The sequence below is a fragment of the Ctenocephalides felis genome, unplaced genomic scaffold (genome assembly GCF_003426905.1).
Source record: "Ctenocephalides felis isolate EL2017-DRISC unplaced genomic scaffold, ASM342690v1 CF-g0.4_SCAFFOLD_03571, whole genome shotgun sequence".
In the NCBI taxonomy this organism is placed as follows: domain Eukaryota; kingdom Metazoa; phylum Arthropoda; class Insecta; order Siphonaptera; family Pulicidae; genus Ctenocephalides; species Ctenocephalides felis.
In genome coordinates this window covers 49,141,091-49,164,059 of record NW_020539725.1, presented here as the reverse complement: position 1 = coordinate 49,164,059, position 22,969 = coordinate 49,141,091, and the positions used below count along the sequence as shown (strand labels likewise).

Sequence of the window (22,969 nt, the reverse complement as noted above, 5' to 3'; positions counted from 1 at the left end):
TGTCGCCTTTCCAGAAGACAACCTAATAGTTGGCCTAACTCTATTTGATGAATTTATTACTACAATTTTTTTAATGTCGTTTAATTTTTTATTGATCAATAGATATAAAAATCTGAATAAAAAAATATATTTTCATTTGGAAGCATATTGCTATCTATATTTTCAAATGGAAACCGATGACACTACTGCTTAGCATCATGCATTCCGAGGGTGGTACCAAACTTTAAATCTCTGAATGAAAGTCCATATCTATAACCACTAGGTCACGGAAAAGCCTAAGAAGTTTTTCAATAATGCAATGCATTGAGATTTTTATATTTATTTTAATCATCCTATGGAATAACATGTCAGCACCAAGTCAATACGAATACGACTAAATGCTTATGGATCTAGATATGTGGACAACTTTGCATATATTTCCGGTTTGTACAAATAAGTATGTACAAGGTCTTATAATATAATCATGTGTAAGTTTATGTAAATTGCACATATATCTTTTTTGCGTTAGTCATCCGCATATCAAAATATATTATGCAAGAATAATCAAAGATCTGGTGTTGGTTTTAGTGGACGCTTATCTAAAAAGAAAAAACTAGTGACTCCATCGATTCAAAATTTTGAGGGTATATTTATACATGTTTTGAGAATAGACAGTAAAATTTTTGAAATAAAATATTACATATTTTTGAAATGACTCGTTGAACTAGAACATATTGTCTGTACGATGACCCTCGGATAAACAAAAAAATAAAATATTGACAAAATGGCCACATGTTGAAAAAAAAGTTAATTTTTTGCCATAATTTTGGTCGTTTTTAGCCTGCCAAAATTTGATTTTTGATTAGATCAGAAAACTAGAGGAACACCGTATGGAAAACTATATAGAGGAGATGCAAAAAAAAAATTCCAGCAAATTCGAGAAATGCTGTTTCGAACAAAAACGCGCTTAAAGATAAAATAATCGTTATACTATATACTATATATACTCTTTTAAATGGCTGTAACTCAAAAACTATTTAAGACATCGATTTAAAATTTTAGTATGTTATTTTTGAAGGTCCAGCGAGCCTATCCAAATATGGAAAAACTCAAAATTCTATTTTTTGAAAATTTCACACTAGGTGTGCTCCTTGAATATACAATATAGCTAAAAATTAATTTGTGTTTGTAATATGACCACTAGTGCTATTACTATTTATATCGAGATTTCTCATAAAGCTTCGCGTCCAATCTGTTCGCGGAGCAAATCGCGCGAACCAGGCGAAAACCTGTTGCAGTCATATAGCAACGCCTGATTCTAATCTATAAGTAATAGTTCTTAAGGAATTTTTATATAAATTTTCCAGTGTTAACTCAATTACATTGGACATACGTACTTCAAAGATAAGGCAAAACTAGCAGTATCATATAATTATCAGGAACAGAGACGGCTCCAATTTATACCTATACCACAACATTTAATCTTCGGAATACCAAACTAAGATCTAAGAATATTTTATATTCAAGTATTAGACATATTAATCAATAATACCATATAGGTTCTTAGAATAAACTTAATTGGTAAATTTCACAAAATTACTTCCGGAAAATATTTTTGCAGTTCTGTAGCAATAGCTTGAAAATATAGTTCTAGTTTTATAACTATTAGCTTTGAAATAACAATTATTAAAAAAAAATACTAGGATATTCAATAATTGTTTTGACTATTATATGACTATTTGATGGATTGGTGAATTTTTTCATTTCTTTCTGGATTTTTTAGGTCAAGTGTTCAACTAGAATCTATAGTTATACTATTGAAAATATATATTTGTTTTGATTTTTTTTTGTTTCGGATAGAAATTGAGATCTGCATCTTTCCCGTCAAATGGCATCTGCACGCTCGTGGTGCATCGGCAAAATGCTTGTACCCGGCATATTACGACAAATATTTTAATGAAAAAGTTTGAGAGGAATGTTGAAATATATAACAATAAAACTTGAAAGTTTCGTTTCAATTGAATTTTTATTGCCTTGTCTAAAAATTCCCCAAAAAAGACACTTTTTGATGCCTGTAAAGTAGGCTCCCCCCTTAACATCAAACCTGCCTGATATCGAACTTGGTTGGGATCGAACCAGGAACCAGGGACTAGTTTGTTCTAATAACGTTTTATAACGATTAAGAACAATATTGTGTACAAGATATATCTTGAATAAATGTTTCTAATAGGATGCATCTATCGCTCAAAAGAAATTTGTTAAGGACAATTAGGATCACAATTTAGGCCAAAAACAATTTGAAAAGCCAATTTAGAAACTTGGAACTTGGTTTTTATATTCATTCGAAAAATTCATATAATGATAATTAATTGCAACATAAGCAACTGAAGACAAAGAATGAATATATCATTAATGCAAGTTTCATACCGAGATAGATCATGTTTTTTCTCCGCTCCTTATTTCTGACCTCGGGCATAAAATCTTGTTAACTTCCGCGACATGCGTTGAGATTCTCAAACAATTTTCTATCTTATAAATTAGAATAATAATAGTAAAATTAATCAATAAGAAAGACAAAAGACTTTCTAACTTTATCGAATTTCTATTACTTACAGATATCGGAAGAGATACACTCTAAAAAATAAACAGCCAACCGATTTATAACCGACAAAACCTTTTTTTGAATGGATATGAGTGAGTTGGATGCTAAATAGATAGATTATAAACCGAAAAATGATAATTTCGATAAAAAACCTTCTAAGGACTCAATTATTAAGAATTATATCGCTATTCATTTAAATGTTTTACTATATTTGTCTGAAGATTATAAATAATTCAAAAATACAATAACTTTTGCCACGTTGCATAAGAGCATCTATGAACAATTGTTGATATTCAATGATTTATTTGCGTCATTAGAAATTAAAAGTGCCAAGAGTAATTACATATTTCATAAATAATTAAAAGCAAATCAAAATACTTGAATAATTTGCATTTATCAAGTTTTTATATAATTAATAGCACTAATGGCGAACTAGATAAAATAATGTTGATCAGCTTTACAGATGAATATGAATTCCGTACAAAAGATAGTTTGGTGACTGAATTCGATCGCTTATGTTTAATACTATTACTACTATTTTTATATAGTACTATATTAAATTATTTTTGTTAAATTTATCTAAAATACAAGCCAAACTCTTGGCATTTCCGTCCAAAACCATATTTATTAAATCCCGATATTATCAATTTTAATAAATGGTAATAAAATTAATAATAATAGATCGTATGGTATATAAATAAAAGTATTAACACAACAAAAAAAATTCATAATCATAACATAAACATGCAATATTGTGAAAATTAAACTTACCCAAATAAAATTTTTGAACATTATTTCCAATGTATCACTTTTCGAATATGGAATGTTATTCCTTTAATAATCGTGCATATAAATTTTCAGCCTGTAATTGTAAATACAACAAAAATTAAAATTACATATACTCAATAATTAACTGAAATATACAACAATAATAATAAATCATAAAAAATAAAATAAAGCAGGTTTCTAAGAAATCTTATAAGAAATACACATTAATTAATATAACTATATATTGTGTATGTATATTGTGTGTATGTCTAAATATTATATATATATATATATATATATATATATACATGTGTGTGTTGAAGATGTTTAAATTTGATGTTGAAATGTATGATTAATTTTTTGAAGGGCGTAACATTAAGAAATTCTAGAGAAATTAAACTTGCCTCGGATGATCTCGTTTATTTAATCTCTAAAAATATTTCTTTTTTTTTTAAAGTAATCACTGACATTTAGTGTTTGTTACCAATTATTAATTATTCACAAGTTATGTGTTGTTAATATGACTAAGCGTTAATTTAAGAATTTCAAAACCACTGATGATGACGTAGAATTTTACCTCAAAACGTATGGAAAAATAAAGATATTTTAAAAATCCTTACTTTATTTTTTACTTGATGTTACGCCCTTTGAAAAATTAATCATATAAATATATATATATATATATATATATATATATATATATATATCGGCAAACAACAACCCATACCACGCGGTATAGTGCGCCATAAAACGGAAATGGAAACCCGGAGCCTCCGGGCATCGAACATCCGCCCCATCCGGCCCGCACTCAGTTCCGGGACCACTGTGCTATCAAGGCGGACGTTATGTCGGCGCCAAAAACGAAATTTAAATTGCCAATGCGATAAATTTAATGCTGTGCTGTTGCAAAAGTTTACATCGGTGCGATAGTCTTTTGGCAATGTTATATTATATAAAACAAACTGTACATAATAAATTTGAATAAACTGATATAGAACTATTATGTATAAATAATCTGTTGAGCAAAATCATTTCCAAGTACTTGAAGTTATATCCAACATCACCCAATTTCCAAAATTCTACCGAAATTTTCTGAAGCTCATCTTCTTTCGAAACCCTCATCACTTTCGATTTATCGATTCCGCATCTTCTTTCCACTTCGACGATTCTGTTCATCATATTTTGTAATTCGGTTTCGGTTTTCGATAATATCACGAGACAATCTGCAAACATCTAGATTTTAGATTTATACAGCATACTTGTAGAACTCGTCTCCCAATTTCCACGTTGGTCGTTTCGCCTTGGATCATCACTCAAGCCTTCATCTTGCGGCCAGATATCGAATCAGCCTACGATCTCTCTAATGGATCTTTAATTTAATCGTTTTGAACATTCCTATTAAAATATTGCGGTTGATTCTGTAAGAAAGCTTTCTTCCAACTTATGAAACTGATGCAGTTCGAAATATTAAGGTACCTTTCTAGCAAAATTTTCAAAAATTATCTCTAAATTTGAATTAGTATTTACTTGAATGAAGATTTTGGTCAGAAACATTCCGGTTTGCGCAGTCAGACTGATCATCTTGTGGTCATTGCATTTGTTGGATATTGACTTTTTCCGAAAACCCATTATCACCACATTCAAAAAATTGTTTGGTTATTTTCAGGTACTGTACATTCCGTGGGGTGTCCATTTATCACGTACTCGATTATAGAATATTTTTGGACCCCACTCCTTATTGGTGATAGATGGTACATTTCAAAAATAAAAGTAAAATTACCTATCCCAATCCCATTCAAGATCAGATGTTTTTTTAGTTTTTTTAATTTTTGGGCAAATTGACTTTTTTAGGTTCTTAGGTTTTCAATTAAAAAAATAAATTCACATGATACTGCTTTCTCCTTTTTGTGGCATTTTGTAATTTTTTGTCAAGCTCTTTCAAGCCTCACGTAATTAATAAACCCTTCAGAACTTCGAATAGCTCTTTCCACATATACACACACCTGTTTAGTTGTATTTTAAAAATTTATAGAGCATTTGCAAGGGGGCGTTCATTAATCACGTGATCTACTTCTAAAGGATATTTTGACCCACCCTCCCCCTTGGTGATACGTAGTGATATTCAAATTTGCCTCCCTCCCTCACCAAAACTAACGTATATTTTTAGTTACGGGAAAAATGGTCAAATTTTTGAATTTTTTTTGAAAATATTTGGATTTTTTTTAAATTCAGGTAAAAAATAAATACACGTGATATCTTACTTATACCCCTACTTCCCCACGTTATATTTTGTGATATTTTGTCAATTTTCATTTTGTCCTAAAAACCTCACGTGATTAATAGACGCCCCTTAATCTTCTATTTACTTTAATTCTCAAAACAATGAAATATGTTAGGAGAAAAAGTCAAATTTTAAAGTTGTAGATTATTTTTTAACTTCCCGTAGGGTAAGTTATTGTAATAGGCCGAAAAATCGAAATTGAAAATTTTTACATTTGTCGACGTTTTGAAGGTTTCTGAACATTTTGGCATACCTCAGAAAAAATGGATGTGTGTGTGTGTATGTATGGATACAATTTTTCATTCACGTTTTTGGGCGCACGGATTAACCGATTTGAATGGTTAAAAAAACATTCGATTACTATTGATAGCAAAATGTGCTGATTAGTTTTTGGCAAAGATAGGTCCAGCAGTTACGGAGATAAAGAGCAAAGAGTGCAGAAAATAGAAATAGTGTTTTTTAAAGAACGGAGCATCCGATTTGAATGATCTAAAAAACATTCAATTAGTAATGATTGGGAGAGATGGTTATTAGTTTTTGACAAAAGCAGGCCTAGTCATTTCGGAGATATAGATCTAAATGTGCAAAAAATGGCAGTTTTTGAGAGAACTAAGCGTCCGAAATGATTCAAAGAACTTTCTGCTTGTTTTAACAAAATAATTGCAATTCAGTTTATATAATTCTTATAAATATTAGACAATGTTACAATATTTATAATAATCTATTTAAAAACATTCAATATTTCGTTACGGTACAGGATGTTCCAGCAATTTGCCTTGAGGCACGATGCCATACACCTCACTAGTTTCGTAAAAAAATTATTAACACAATGTCTTAATTATTAAATATATTTAAATACATCATAAAATCTCGATGTAGATACAATACACCGATAGCACAAAAATATTTTCCCGCATGTTGTGATTTTTCTATCTTCCCAGCGTTCTCTTTAAGATCCTTCCGTTTCATTTTATGGCGAATTTGTTGAAGGGTAAGACACCCTGTCAGAGGGAGGGGTATCATCCCACCCGTTGGGGGGATGGGTGGACTGCTGCCGGTTCCGGTTTCCGTTTTGCGCGAAATCGACTGCCGGAAGTCGAGCACGCCGGAAGCGACGGTACAGTCAGTTAAATAAATATCACGACGCAACGCTTCGAGCACAATATGAGATTATTTCGTACGTACAAAACTAACATGATGCCGCGGAGTCAATATTGATATATTGACTATATAGTCAATAAATTCAACTATAGTTGGAGGAAAAGTCGATGTTTTCTATTATTTTATGCAATTAAAAGATAATTATAAACTTTGCTGTTTTTGCATGCTAGTTCGTATACCTTTTCTTTAATTAATTCGACTTGATATATGTTTTATCGGTATAATTCCTCTATATTTTCATATCATCTGTAAAATACGTTTCGGATCTAATAATGCATAATCATTTAATCTAATATTAGTCGAGTCATTATAGTAAGTTTACTTCGGAATTCGAGATACCCAGCTGTAAGTCTGTAAATACTTGTATATTGACATTTAAAAGTTGTCTCAATAGATATCTAGATATGGTAGTATAATTATTTTAATAAACATTTTAATTTTATAATATACAAGTATTTACAGACCTACAGCTGGGTATATCCAATTACGAGATTCTTACCTAATTTATGCTTAAATGACTGAATTATATTATTAAAAAAAAATTGAGACTACGAATTCTATAATAGAATTACTCATGCTCAATTACTTATTATTTTTCTTCAATGTGTAGTTTTTTTTTATCAAATAATTACTTACAATTTTCAACATTTAAAAATGATATTTTTATGTAATAGGTATTGATCTGTTTTAAAAAGCTGCTTTGTTTCTTTTGCATTGCTTCCGCCGGAAGGATAAGTTTCGGCCAGAAAATTCGATTCATCAATTTTATCGGCATTATTTCGAAACGTTTTTTTGCCTTGAAGACCTTTGATCAATTCAGCACAAAAAATGGGAGATGTACCTATATATATGTAAATGTGCACGGAAATTTCTTTGTAATTAATAGCTACAATTTTGAATTTTGAAATTTATTAGATAAATTTTTACTTAAATATATTATAATCAATTTTTACTATTTTTATATATTAATCAAAAAAAAAAAAAATTTCTTAGCCACGTTGAGTTAACGGTATTATTTTTTTCGTTTGCTTAAACATTTTTGATGTTATTACAATAATTTCTTGAGTTGTGTTAAAGGTATTATTTTTCTTCCATGTTTGATAGATTTCGTCTTCCGTTAAACATTTTTATAGATTGCAAATTTAATTTAAGAAAATTTCTTTGCATCAAAATTTGAATTTTGTATATGTAAAATATAATACGTATTCATTTCTCATATAATTGGAAATATCTTTAACTTATAACTATAATACCAGATCATCAACTTCAGTCTATAGAATAAAATTGAATTTGTTTTTGGATTTAGGACTAATGATTTAAATTATTCGTGTCAAAGATTAAAAATTTATAATAAATAAATACCTTGGCCCAATAAAAATAATCAAATTTTATTGGAATCCTGAAAATTTATTAAAGTTCCTAACTAGCAATATATTTTAATCCTTTCGACTCGGATGCAGCCGGAAATTCCGGAGTGAAAAGAGTTAAATTATATTTAATTATGCTATATTATTCCAGTAGCTGATTTTTTTAAAATCCAAGAAAAATACTGATTGACTACAATATATGTAATTCAAATACGATTGTCAATTTCGAGAATATTAATTTGTCAACATTTTTTTAATGGTGTATTAATAAAAAAAAATATTGACCCATAATTTTCAAATTTAATTCCATATAATTCTATTCGTTTATTCATTGATTTCCATCGGTCACGAAACGCGTGTATGCAAATGTAATGTAAAGATTGCAAATTAATAGTCCAACTTCCATTTCCGTTTCTATCGGTGTTTCCATTGTGTTTTAAGAAGGCCGACTTTAATACAACGCTACATACATACTTTCTAAAAAAGAATAAGAGCTGTTTTGTTTCGATGTGAATATTTTTCGTTGAGTAGTTAAACGTTTAAGTATTTCGCTCTTAAGTCGCGAAGGTCTAATAAGGAAAACGCACTGTAGGTGTAAATACGATACGCAGCCTATTTTTTTAAAGTTTAATTATTTTTTATAATTAAACCACTTCTCATAAGCCTATAACATTTTAGGGATTTATTTAGATCAACTCTATCACACTATATTGATTGAAGGGTCATCAATATCTTATGAGAGCAAACCTGATATCCTCCTTGTTAGAAAAAATGTTTAATGATGAATTATTTCACATAAACACTAGTCCACTAGATGTAAAATTGTGGGTCGTAGTCTCTCATGTTATACTAGAAATTATTGATTTTCATCGGAAGTTTATGATTTCTCTATATTATAAAGTAAACACTTTCTTTCATAAACTAAGATTTGTACTTCCACAATTGGCGACAAATTCCATTTTCGAATATCTCAATATGGAATCCCGTAGATTAGTTTTCGGTAAACATGAATTAAACCGTTTTTTCTTTCTCATCTGATATTTTATTTCGGCAATTCGATAAGTTTCATTTTTAATTAATTATGAATAGTCTTATGAATCGGCTTAAATGTTTCTTAGTGGTTAAGTTCTCAGATTCCTCACCGCGCATATAAAGTAAATTTGTAAATTTTTTTTTTAGCTTGTTTGGTATTCGCAGAAATGAAACATTTTTAAATTAAATTTAATCTCTGATTTTTTTTGAATGTGCATTTGTGTTCTTGATCGATTGCATTAGAATTTCAGGGTATATCTGTTGCCGCAAACAAAACTCGAATGTTCAGGAATGCGTTAAAATATTGTCTGTGCCGATAAGTAAAACGGTTTATTAGTTCAGGTGATCAAATCTTAATAAACACATACATCTCTTAATAAAACTTTCTATAGTTAAATTTGATTTTATTTTTGATAAAACTTACAAACTTATAAGTTTTGATCGACTCTTCTTCAGTGCAAATGCATACAAAAACGCAATAACTAATAATAATAAATAGATTTATATATATATATATATATATATATATATATATATATATATCTTATATATAAAAATGGAGCTCTCTTTCAAATGTCCGAATAAAACTCGAAAACGGCTGAATCGATTTGGCCAGTCTTAGTCTTGAAAAATTCGTGCCAATCCAGAGAATGTCCAAAAGGTGAGAAATTATTTCAAATCCGCGTAGAAACTTTACATTTATAATTTGAAAATTTTTTGTAGAAGCGTAATTTAAATAGAACAATGGACGGTGGCAATTTCGTGAAATGTCAAACGCTTTTGACAGATGATGTTCAATTACGTTTAATAGGATGTTTTACGCGAATATTATTTATTTGTGATAAATTTGTAGTAAAGGTGCGTCCACACCTAACGAACGAACACGAACGAACATAAAAGAACGTACCAGAACGAACGGCAACAGCATAGTGTGGACGCCACAACGATCACGAACGAACATAAACAAACATGGCGAGCAATGTTCCGCAACTTGTCGGTACATCAAAGGGAATTGTTCGTTCATGTTTGAACTCGTATGTGTGCAGTGTGGACGCTACCACGAATGTAGACAAACATTTTTCTTTTTTGGTGTTAAAATGTGCAATAATGCATTAATTTATGTTGTATTTATTATAAGATATTGCGTGTTATTGACAAATTTTGTAAATTTGATGACTTTAAATAATTTTCTCTTTCCCGCCACTTTAAAAATAAATCTGACGTTTCACGGTACTCCTCGAACAAAAAGATTCAAACCCTCACTGCTTTGAGGCGTTTGTTTGGAATTTTTCGCGTTCGTTCGTGTTCCTGTTCGTTCTATTTTGTATTTTCTTGTTCGACATGTTCGTTCGTGTTCGTCGTTAGGTGTGGACGCACCTTAAGTGGTTTTGTTTGTAGTTTTATTTATAACAAAACGTTAGTAAACGGGCTCCAAGTGTTACTAGAGGACTCAAAATATAAACTTTTTCGATATGTTAATATGAAAATGCATTTTTGGCATATTTTTTCTCAAACACGGTGCTCTGAAAGATCTTATTTGATAATTATATGCTCATTGGTATTTATAAAAAAACATTTTCTAGGTTATTATATTATTTTTATTTATGTTATTTAAATTCAGACCTAAATTTGTATCGATCAAATGGACCTTTTGTCGAATAACATTTTTCCAGTTTAATTTTCCAGAATTTATCGCAGAATAGATAGTAATATATGAAGGTCCGGGGTTAAAAAAGCAACCACCGATTTGTCAAAAATCAGTAAAGTTAAGCATTGTTAACAACAATTATTGAAAGTAGAGGAAAAAAGATTTATAGCCAGCTACAAGCTTGATTTGAAAACGGTAATCTTTGAAAGGGGGAGATAAACGGAATCTTTGAGAATCCATAATAAAAGTATTTTCTTCCGGTGGTAGTTTTTAAGCATTAGTTAAATGTAATTATTTTGAAAAATACCTTTAAAACTATAATAAGGCTTTAAATCTTTTTGCCACCTGCCCGTTTCAAGTTTGCGGGTATATATATATATATATATATATATATATATATATATATATATATATAATGTTAATGTTAAATATGAACAATACAACACTCCGGATTTAACACACACTTTATTCGGTTATAGAACATATAGGAGTTCTGATGCTGTTCAAACAATAAAAAAAAATTATCCGGAATTCGGATTATCCGGAATTCGGATTATCCGGAATTCCGATTATCCGGAATTCCGATTATCCGGAATTCCGATTATCCGGAATTCCGATTATCCGGAATTCCGATTATCCGGAATTCCGATTATCCGGAATTCCGATTATCCGGAATTCCGATTATCCGGAATTCCGATTATCCGGAATACCGATTATCCGGAATACCGATTATCCGGAATTCCGATTATCCGGAATTCGGATTATCCGGAATTCGGATTATCCGGAATTCCGATTATCCGGATAATCGGAATTCCGATTATCCGGAATTCGGATTATCCGGAATTCGGATTATCCGGAATTCGGATTATCCGGAATTCCGATTATCCGGAATTTTGATTATCCGGAATTCCGATTATCCGGAATTCCGATTATCCGGAATTCGGATTATCCGGAATTCCGATTATCCGGAATTCGGATTATCCGGAATTCAGATTATCCGGAATTCGGATTATCCGGAATTCGGATTATCCGGAATTCGGATTATCCGGAATTCCGATTATCCGGAATTCCGATTATCCGGAATTCCGATTATCCGGAATTCCGATTATCCGGAATTCCGATTATCCGGAATTCCGATTATCCGGAATTCGATTATCCGGAATTCCGATTATCCGGAATTCCGATTATCCGGAATTCCGATTATCCGGAATTCCGATTATCCGGAATTCCGATTATCCGGAATTCCGATTATCCGGAATTCCGATTATCCGGAATTCGGATTATCCGGAATTCGGATTATCCGGAATTTCGATTATCCGGAATTTCGATTATCCGGAATTCCGATTATCCGGAATTCCGATTATCCGGAATTCCGATTATCCGGAATTCCGATTATCCGGAATTCCGATTATCCGGAATTCCGATTATCCGGAATTCCGATTATCCGGAATTCGGATTATCCGGAATTCCGATTATCCGGAATTCGGATTATCCGGAATTCCGATTATCCGGAATTCGATTATCCGGAATTCGGATTATCCGGAATTCGATTATCCGGAATTCCGATTATCCGGAATTCCGATTATCCGGAATTCCGATTATCCGGAATTCGGATTATCCGGAATTCCGATTATCCGGAATTCGGATTATCCGGAATTCCGATTATCCGGAATTCGGATTATCCGGAATTCCGATTATCCGGAATTCCGATTATCCGGAATTCCGATTATCCGGAATTCCGATTATCCGGAATTCCGATTATCCGGAATTCCGATTATCCGGAATTCCGATTATCCGGAATTCCGATTATCCGGAATTCCGATTATCCGGAATTCCGATTATCCGGAATTCCGATTATCCGGAATTCCGATTATCCGGAATTCCGATTATCCGGAATTCGGATTATCCGGAATTCCGATTATCCGGAATTCGGATTATCCGGAATTCCGATTATCCGGAATTCGGATTATCCGGAATTCGGATTATCCGGAATTCGGATTATCCGGAATTCCGATTATCCGGAATTCCGATTATCCGGAATACCGATTATCCGGAATTCGATTATCCGGAATTCGGATTATCCGGAATTCGGATTATCCGGAATTCGGATTATCCGGAATTCGGATTATCCGGAATTCGGATTATCCGGAATTCGGATTATCCGGAATTCGGATTATCCGGAATTACGATTATCCGGAATTCCGATTATCCGGAATTCCGATTATCCGAATTCCGATTATCCGAAATTCCGATTATCCGGAATTCCGATTATCCGGAATTCCGATTATCCGGAATTCGGATATCCGGAATTCGGATTATCCGGAATTCGGATATCCGGAATTCGGATTATCCGGAATTCGGATTATCCGGAATTCGGATTATCCGGAATTCGGATTATCCGGAATTCGGATTATCCGGAATTCCGATTATCCGGAATTCCGATTATCCGGAATTCCGATTATCCGGAATTCCGATTATCCGGAATTCCGATTATCCGGAATTCCGATTATCCGGAATTCCGATTATCCGGAATTCGGATTATCCGGAATTCCGATTATCCGGAATTCGGATCATCCGGAATTCCGATTATCCGGAATTCGGATTATCCGGAATTCGGATTATCCGGAATTCCGATTATCCGGAATTCCGATTATCCGGAATTCGGATTATCCGGAATTCGGATTATCCGGAATTCGGATTATCCGGAATTCCGATTATCCGGAATTTTGATTATCCGGAATTCCGATTATCCGGAATTCCGATTATCCGGAATTCGGATTATCCGGAATTCCGATTATCCGGAATTCGGATTATCCGGAATTCAGATTATCCGGAATTCGGATTATCCGGAATTCGGATTATCCGGAATTCGGATTATCCGGAATTCCGATTATCCGGAATTCCGATTATTCGGAATTCCGATTATCCGGAATTCCGATTATCCGGAATTCCGATTATCCGGAATTCCGATTATCCGGAATTCGGATTATCCGGAATTCCGATTATCCGGAATTCCGATTATCCGGAATTCCGATTATCCGGAATTCCGATTATCCGGAATTCCGATTATCCGGAATTCCGATTATCCGGAATTCCGATTATCCGGAATTCGGATTATCCGGAATTCGGATTATCCGGAATTCGGATTATCCGGAATTCCGATTGTCCGGAATTTCGATTATCCGGAATTCCGATTATCCGGAATTCCGATTATCCGGAATTCCGATTATCCGGAATTCCGATTATCCGGAATTCCGATTATCCGGAATTCCGATTATCCGGAATTCCGATTATCCGGAATTCGGATTATCCGGAATTCCGATTATCCGGAATTCGGATTATCCGGAATTCCGATTATCCGGAATTCGGATTATCCGGAATTCGGATTATCCGGAATTCCGATTATCCGGAATTCCGATTATCCGGAATTCCGATTATCCGGAATTCCGATTATCCGGAATTCGGATTATCCGGAATTCCGATTATCCGGAATTCGGATTATCCGGAATTCCGATTATCCGGAATTCGGATTATCCGGAATTCCGATTATCCGGAATTCCGATTATCCGGAATTCCGATTATCCGGAATTCCGATTATCCGGAATTCCGATTATCCGGAATTCCGATTATCCGGAATTCCGATTATCCGGAATTCCGATTATCCGGAATTCCGATTATCCGGAATTCCGATTATCCGGAATTCCGATTATCCGGAATTCCGATTATCCGGAATTCCGATTATCCGGAATTCGGATTATCCGGAATTCCGATTATCCGGAATTCGGATTATCCGGAATTCCGATTATCCGGAATTCGGATTATCCGGAATTCGGATTATCCGGAATTCGGATTATCCGGAATTCCGATTATCCGGAATTCCGATTATCCGGAATACCGATTATCCGGAATTCGGATTATCCGGAATTCGGATTATCCGGAATTCGGATTATCCGGAATTCGGATTATCCGGAATTCGGATTATCCGGAATTCGGATTATCCGGAATTCGGATTATCCGGAATTACGATTATCCGGAATTACGATTATCCGAAATTCCGATTATCCGGAATTCCGATTATCCGAAATTCCGATTATCCGGAATTCCGATTATCCGGAATTCCGATTATCCGGAATTCGGATATCCGGAATTCGGATTATCCGGAATTCGGATATCCGGAATTCGGATTATCCGGAATTCGGATTATCCGGAATTCGGATTATCCGGAATTCGGATTATCCGGAATTCGGATTATCCGGAATTCGGATTACCCGGAATTCGGATTATCCGGAATTCGGATTATCCGGAATTCGGATTATCCGGAATTCGGATTACCCGGAATTCGGATTACCCGGAATTCGGATTATCCGGAATTCGGATTATCCGGAATTCGGATTATCCGGAATTCGGATTATCCGGACTTCGGATTATCCGGACCTCGGATTATCCGGACTTCGGATTATCCGGACTTCGGATTATCCGGACTTTGGATTATCCGGACTTTGGATTATCCGGACTTCGGATTATCCGGACTTCGTATTATCCGGACTTCGTATTATCCGGACTTCGGATTATCCGGAACCAATGGGGTTTATTGTTTTTATAATACTTCATTGTATATAGCATTCAAACAACACATCCTTATACACTTAAAGTATTAATATTTTTGATTCTCTAGAAATTGTCTAGAATATACCTTATTTAGCAAAACAACGTTTGCCGGGTCAGCTAGTATATATATATATATATATATATATATATATATAATCATTAATAATAACGAAACAAATAAAACTATTCATTTTATCTTGATCGACTTAACATCCCAATAAATTTTTGTATATATATCTGCAATTTTTTCTATTATAGGTTATCCGGCGCATCGTGGGTAAATACCTTTTCCCAACAGAAATACTTGTAAGACAAACGAATTTTTTTTTTTATAAAATTAGAAGTTGTGCTAAATAATTGCATTTAATATTAAAAGAATTTTAAAATAGTATGTGAAGTTAACTGATAGAAGGAAAAGTATCAAAACTAAGTTGTCTAATGCTTTTCCATTATTATTAATTAAATTGCATTTTGTAATCACTGATATACAATATAGGAAAATTTGTATAACTTATCACAATTAACTTCAATTTTTATTCTCAAGAATTTCATCATTATCTTTAAATTTTGTTTCAGGTAAATCAATTACCTATTTAGTTTTTAAAATATTAGATTCATCCAAGATTTCACTTTTGTTATCAATTGATTCTGAAAAATCTTCAACCTTTGTTTTAGCCTTGCTTGTATCAGATTTTATCTCTTCAGAATTTTTTTCATTCTTTTCCAAAATTTGTTCAGTATCTTCACTTTTTTTATCTTCATCATTATCACCAAATATTATCTCTTCAGGATCTGGTGCCCTTGGCAAAAATTCACAATCGGGATACATTCTCAAAAATATTTTTCGGGCCTGTAAAGATATGATACATTGCAGAAAATCAATTAACTACTTCTCATATTATAAAACATATTCATAGATGTTTTAACAATAAACAAATGGATACGAAAATATCTTTAAAAGATTATTTGTGTACCTCATCCACTGCATGATCATAATCTAAGTCCAAATCAGGACCACTACATAAAAATATATTTTCTGGAATATTCCATTTTGAAAAATCACACTCTGATGTGTCTGGCATATTAAAATATAAAGACCACAAGCAATTTGGACGATCTTGCTTCAACTTGGCATCGTTATTTGTTTGGTTTTCTTCAACATCTATATTTTCTTTTTCTTGTACTTCATCTTCATTTCCATCAGATTTTTCAGTTTTAATTTCATCAAATTTAGGATTCATTTCAAATAATTTTTCAGCTAGTGGTTGCAAATCAGAATAAGCATCCTTTTGTTGTCGACAGGTCATGTGCACAAGGTCTGAAATAATTAAAATCAAGTTTATAGAAAAAATTCAGGTCTTTAATATGACAAAGAAATTCTTATGTTTAAGTCCGATAATGAAAATTGTTAATTTATTATAAATTTGAAATAATTATAAAATTCACATTGATAAAAAATCCTAAATTAGATAAAATATAAGTGTAAATTCTTAAATTTCTCAAACAAATGTGATTGAAATAATGCATTTAAAACTTACATAGACCATCTGGGCATACATAGGAACTTTTTCCAACTTCCAAAACAACGGTTTCTATGAAGTCTTGTATTGGTGGAATTTTCAGCAATGTCAAGCTTTCATGCTTATCTTCTAACACTGAACAGTCTGTTATAAATATACCTCTTGATAAACCTGGTTTAGATATTTTCTTATTAAATTCCTCTGGAGCAAAACCAGCACCCATGACTAAATTTTGGGATTTCAAATTTTGATTGCCACATACAATTTCCTTGTACTTCATTGCCACTTTTGATTCATTATTTACACTTTCTTCTGACTTATCAATATTATCTTCAAGAATAATATTGCTTGCGGGTCGCTTTAAACAATAAGTTCCACCAAAAACAGCGCACAGCCGGCAAAAATACTGTGAAATTTCACCATTTCCATACATAGGATATAAGAATGGCGTGTTACCATAATATCCAAGACTAGATAAAAATCTTTTTGTACGCATAATTCCTTCATGACATCCAATTTCAGAATTTCCCATTGCTATTGCGTACAAAACATAATGAATCAGATTATCTGTAAGCTTTTTATGCTTTAAGTAACTTAAAAATGTTTTGTCTGCAAAATCTGAAAAATAGATAGACAAAATATTAAATACAGAACAAAATTATGTTGAATTGTCAGTATTTTTTTATGAAATAATGCTAAATACAAACCTTTAAATTCAGTATTTTCATCATCTGGTTTATAAGTAATACAATTATTTAGTAGTTTCATAAGCATTCTCTTCTCAACAACATTGACATTTTTCGAAGCAAAAACATCAGACCGAGAGCAAGGAACTACTGATAATTTAAACTTTTTTTCTAAAGAATTAAAAGATTCACATGGTAATACAGTAAGTACTCTAGTAACTGAACGAAATTCAGCATATCGTGATATATTAGATGTTATCAATAATTGTATTAGATGACCTTTGAAAAATAGCAACTTTGGAGAGAGGTCTATATTGAATTTACGATATTCTTTTAATATTTCGCTTTTCTTCCATTTGTAACTAATTTGATCATCTACATGCCATTTTTGCACAATATTATAAATATCATTGCCATCTTTAAGATGGTATTTGGTATCGTTTTCAACAACACACTTTTTTTCTGCAGTTTTACTCTGTTTTTCTAAATATGTTTGAAGATTATCTAAATTAAAACTAGCCCAATCGCCACCATAATATTCATTGCCATCTAAATGCAATACAGATTTACCAATCCTACTTGCAGCAGCTGCTATTATTGATTCACAGAGCCCTGTTTAGGAAATGTATATTTTAAATATAAAGCATGTAAGTGATTGCATTAAACACAAAATGTGGCGCTTACCAGTTCCAATAATAATTACATCATATTCGTCTGGCAGTTCTTCCATGTTGAATTAAAATAATTGAATAACTTTATTTGAAAATGATTGGCACTTTTTGCAAAACTAATTAAAAGTGAAGCTACATAGCACAACTAGATTTTAAACTTTCTGTTCTGTTGACTTACTTTCATATTGACATATAGAAGATTATGTTGACGTATGGTAGAGCTGTCAAATGAAACGCAATAATATAATCTTGAGTTAAATAAAGAACATGGATTACATGAAAAAAGATTAAACAAAAAGTTATTAAAAAACTGAACAATAATTTTTATTTAAATTTATATTATTGCACGTGTTATGAGTAACATGCATTTGCTAAATTAGCTAAAATCAATATTAATATTATTGATAAAATATTATAATCGTAATCACATACATAAAAATGATCCTAATCATATAATTATAATATTAATATGTTAGTATGTAATATGTTAATAACTCAAAACAAATATTATTTAATGCTTTTATTTACAAATTGTTTTTATACTTTCTATTTAATAAATAGGAAAAATTATTTAAAATGATATATGCTTTATCCATGATAACTCTATAATCCTAGTTTTAATCTTAGTACCTGACGTTGGTACCTTTTACTACTGACAGTTATGAAAAACATCCGTGTGTGGTAGATACTGTCGTCAGCAAAAATAAATAACAAATATAAAATAATACATTAATAAATATTCATCTGCCACCAATTTAAAAATACAATTAATTCTGAACACGAGAAGAAATTTTATTTCTACCTATGAGAATGTCATTTAAATATTATAATGTAAAAAGGTGAAAAATTATATGAATGACGTGTACCTTTCCCACCTGCGTGAAAGATTTGAATTTTGATTAGGACAGGTAATTTTGCCAAATTACCTTGATTGATCTGAGACAATATTATAGACCTTTATTATATAAGTCAGAAATAATTTTATGTGAAATTTACAGACGTAAACAAATAAAATGAAAGAGTTGCGCAAACGCCAAAACTATGAAGAGTCGTCTAATATGGAATGCGGCGATCATGCTTTGAAAAATGGAGAGATTAAAAGCCATAATAGTTTAAAGGGAGATAGAGCAAATATAGCAATATTATTTTTTCTATATTTATTACAGGGTATACCCTTAGGGCTAGCACATGCAATACCAATGCTTTTACAGAATCATGGTGTTAGTTATAAACAACAGGTATGAAATTAAATGACTTGCATGCATATAAGTTAGAAGTATGATCGATCGAGTTATAATTATAAATTAATCATCCACATTTTGCTATTCAGCATATATATTATTCCATTTATTTCAACATTCTCACAGATTAAAATAAAATAATTACTCACTCTTCTTTTCTTTGCTGTTTAATTCATGCTGTATTTTGCTTTATAACACCAGTTTATTTCATTGTAATTTGCACATTTTTCAGGCAGAATTTAGTTTAGTTAATTGGCCATTTAGTTTAAAACTATTATGGGCCCCAATAGTTGATTCAATTTGGTCTACAAGATTTGGTAGAAGGAAATCATGGATGGTACCTTCTCAATATTTAATAGGGGCTTTTATGCTAATCTTATCTGGAAATGTAAATAATTGGCTTGGCATTGATGGCACCGAACCAAAAATTGCCTTACTGACTGCAGCATTTTTTGTACTTAATTTCTTAGCTGCTACACAAGATATTGCAGTAGATGGATGGGCATTGACGATGTTAAAAAGGTGGACTAATATGAGTGTACCTAGAATAAATTTAAATTTTAATATTACTATTAGTTTCAATGAGGTGATTTAATACATTTCAGGTGCAATGTTGGTCACGCTTCTACATGTAACAGTGTAGGACAAACAGCAGGGTATTTTTTAGGATATGTTGCTTTTATGGCACTAGAATCTAAAGAATTTTGCAATAATTATCTTCGAACAGTTCCAAGTGTCGAAGGTTTAGTTACTCTATCAGGTATTAATTAAATTGTAAAATTAAATGAAGTCAAATATAGCAAACTTTAATTTATATTTAATTTCTTGAATCATGTTGATCCATAGGTTTCTTATGGTTTTGGGGGATTGTTTTTTTAATTTGCACAACCCTAGTGGCCTTATTTAAACGTGAAAATAATATAAGTACTGAGAAAGAAAAGGGGATCAGTTCTGGTCAGAGTATAAGCACCCAAGATTGCCAACCTGAATATGATATTCGACAAGCTTATTCACTTTTATACGACATTTTAAAATTAAAGCCCATTCGATCATTAGCAGTTATTTTATTAACTGCCAAGGTATTAGATTCAAAATGAATAATAAAACTGATCAATTGTGATGACTGTGAATTTGTCATTCTAGGTTGCATTTTCTGCATGCGATGCAGTTACTAGTCTAAAATTAGTGGAATCAGGTGTTCCTAAGGAGAAATTAGCTTTATTAGCCTTACCTCTAGTGCCGTTGCAGGTAATAAATTCTTTATTTTATACAAATACATGCAGTTAATGTATGTCGGGAGGCTTTTACTTTAAATATTAGACTTCAGCTCTTATAATTATCTTTTGGACAGCATCCATCATTATATATAATATATTACATTTGCAGATTGTGCTTCCATTAGCAATATCTCGTTATACAACTGGTAACCGGCCTATGAATGTTTATTTAGCTGCTATTAAGCCTAGATTAGTGTTTGGATTGGTAGCTGCTGGATTAGTGTATATAACACCATTAGTTTTAACGTCTGATGGACAAGTTCCATACTATTATTACTGTCTATTATTGATCAGCTATTGTTTCCATCAGGTAAAACATATATTTTATTTAATGTAATAAAAATATGTTTCATTCAAATATAATCCCCTTTTTTGCAGGTGACACTGTACAGCATGTTTGTAGCAGTGATGGCATTTTTTGCTAGAATTTCAGACCCATCAGTAGGTGGAACTTACATGACTTTACTAAATACATTAACAAATCTCGGAAATAGCTGGCCAGCAACTCTGTCCTTAGCATTGATAGATAGTTTAACTTGGAGAGGTTGTGATATATTACCAGATAATGGTTGTGATAGTGCCACTGATAAACATGTAAGTTGAAATGATATAAATTCATTCTTATAGTTTTATACTTTTATCCATCATAATTGTGGAAATCCTAAAAATATTGAATATTAATTTATGAAGTGATTTAAAACATTATAAAATTTTGCCTACTATGACATTGCACAATTAATGCAATAAGTTATAAGTTAATATAACTATATTACCTATAGTTACTTATATGTGCCAATACCAATACAATTTTTAGACATGTGCAGAAGCTGGTGGAACGTGTAATGTATTTCTTGATGGTTACTATGTTGAAAGTTTTGCTTGCATAGTATTTGGCCTGTTTTGGCTGAGATGGTGTTCAGGAAAAATAAAACATTTACAAAATCTTGATATCCATGCATGGAAAATAACTAGAAGAAAGTCAGGGAGATCCAGATAACATCAGAATATATTAAAAAATAATTGTAAATATTTATTTTATGTTACCTAATAACTATAAATGAAAAAATGATATCTATGACAGACACGCAAGTCACAAATCAGACAATTACAATAAAGTTTTATCAATCACTAAAAACCTGCATATTTTATAACTGACTTTTTAATCTTAGATATTATTAATATATTTTGTATTAAGTAATTAGTGAATAGCAAAGTACAATTTTATAATGTTTTAAAATATGTGGCACTGAGTGTTGTACAAGCTTTAATTTGTTGATATGTTTGTATTAAATACAAATTTCCTACAAATCATAAATTTATTTACTTCTTGGAAGAATTAGGTAAAAAACCAAGTGAAGAAGAATTAAGTATAAAACCAATTCAAATTTGTATATAAGCCTAAATATATATCTTTTTACATTCTAAAAAAACTCACCAATTGTGGTGTATTGATGTCCAGAAGCACCAGAAAAACAAAAGCAGTATAGCTCTTTAGATGGAAGCAGATTTTGTTTTTACATTAAAAAATATGCATGTTTTAAAGAAATCTCCAATATTTCTCTGTAAATATAAAACAAGGTAATAAAATTTGGAAATATTTCATTATAAGAATTTATAACCAAATTAATTTTATAATGATTACCTATACAGTACTATAAGATAAATAGCAATACGTCACAGTGAACTCATAGGCCAACAACAGAGCTACAAAGAATTTATCCATATTTCTGGTAGTATGAAATTCTACTGTTTATACATTTTTTCAAATAAGAATCAATAACAACATTTTATACAACTTTTTAGTGATATATTATCAATAGCACAAAAAATGTGTCTTACACACAATAAATTATGTTATTTCATATGATTAACTACAGGAAACATGCATTTTTATCGGACCTAGTTTTATTCTGCACCTATTAAAAGCATAAATCACGTTTTATTCTATTTGGAACTAAAAGTTTATTTTTTCATCATAAAAAATTTAAACATGGTATCAAAATAAAGTAGGCAAGTAAAAAATAACAAAATGCATGTTTCCCATTTTGAATACCAAATGAAAAATATTATTGTTTCACATAAAGTGTTAAAATCACTATCATAAATAATTAAGCAAATAACTTAACAT

General features: G+C 31.5%; 2 protein-coding genes across 2 annotated transcripts; one reads left to right on the top strand and one right to left on the bottom strand.

Moving 5' to 3' along the window:
* Positions 1–16,035: 16,035 nt before the first annotated feature.
* On the bottom strand, positions 16,036–18,491 carry LOC113386207 (rab proteins geranylgeranyltransferase component A 2-like). Its single transcript, XM_026624002.1, has 5 exons — positions 18,337–18,491; positions 17,674–18,264; positions 16,985–17,584; positions 16,421–16,764; positions 16,036–16,296 (listed from the first exon to the last, which is right to left on the bottom strand). Exons 1-5 carry the CDS (start codon positions 18,380–18,382, stop codon positions 16,036–16,038), a joined length of 1,842 nt encoding a protein of 613 aa, XP_026479787.1. The 5' UTR covers positions 18,383–18,491.
* A 509-nt stretch (positions 18,492–19,000) lies between these two features.
* Positions 19,001–21,975, top strand: LOC113384872 (acetyl-coenzyme A transporter 1-like). Its single transcript, XM_026622640.1, has 9 exons — positions 19,001–19,231; positions 19,322–19,561; positions 19,797–20,086; positions 20,170–20,324; positions 20,411–20,643; positions 20,708–20,812; positions 20,951–21,151; positions 21,220–21,435; positions 21,656–21,975. Exons 2-9 carry the CDS (start codon positions 19,337–19,339, stop codon positions 21,836–21,838), a joined length of 1,608 nt encoding a protein of 535 aa, XP_026478425.1. The 5' UTR covers positions 19,001–19,231; positions 19,322–19,336; the 3' UTR covers positions 21,839–21,975.
* Positions 21,976–22,969: the final 994 nt, after the last annotated feature.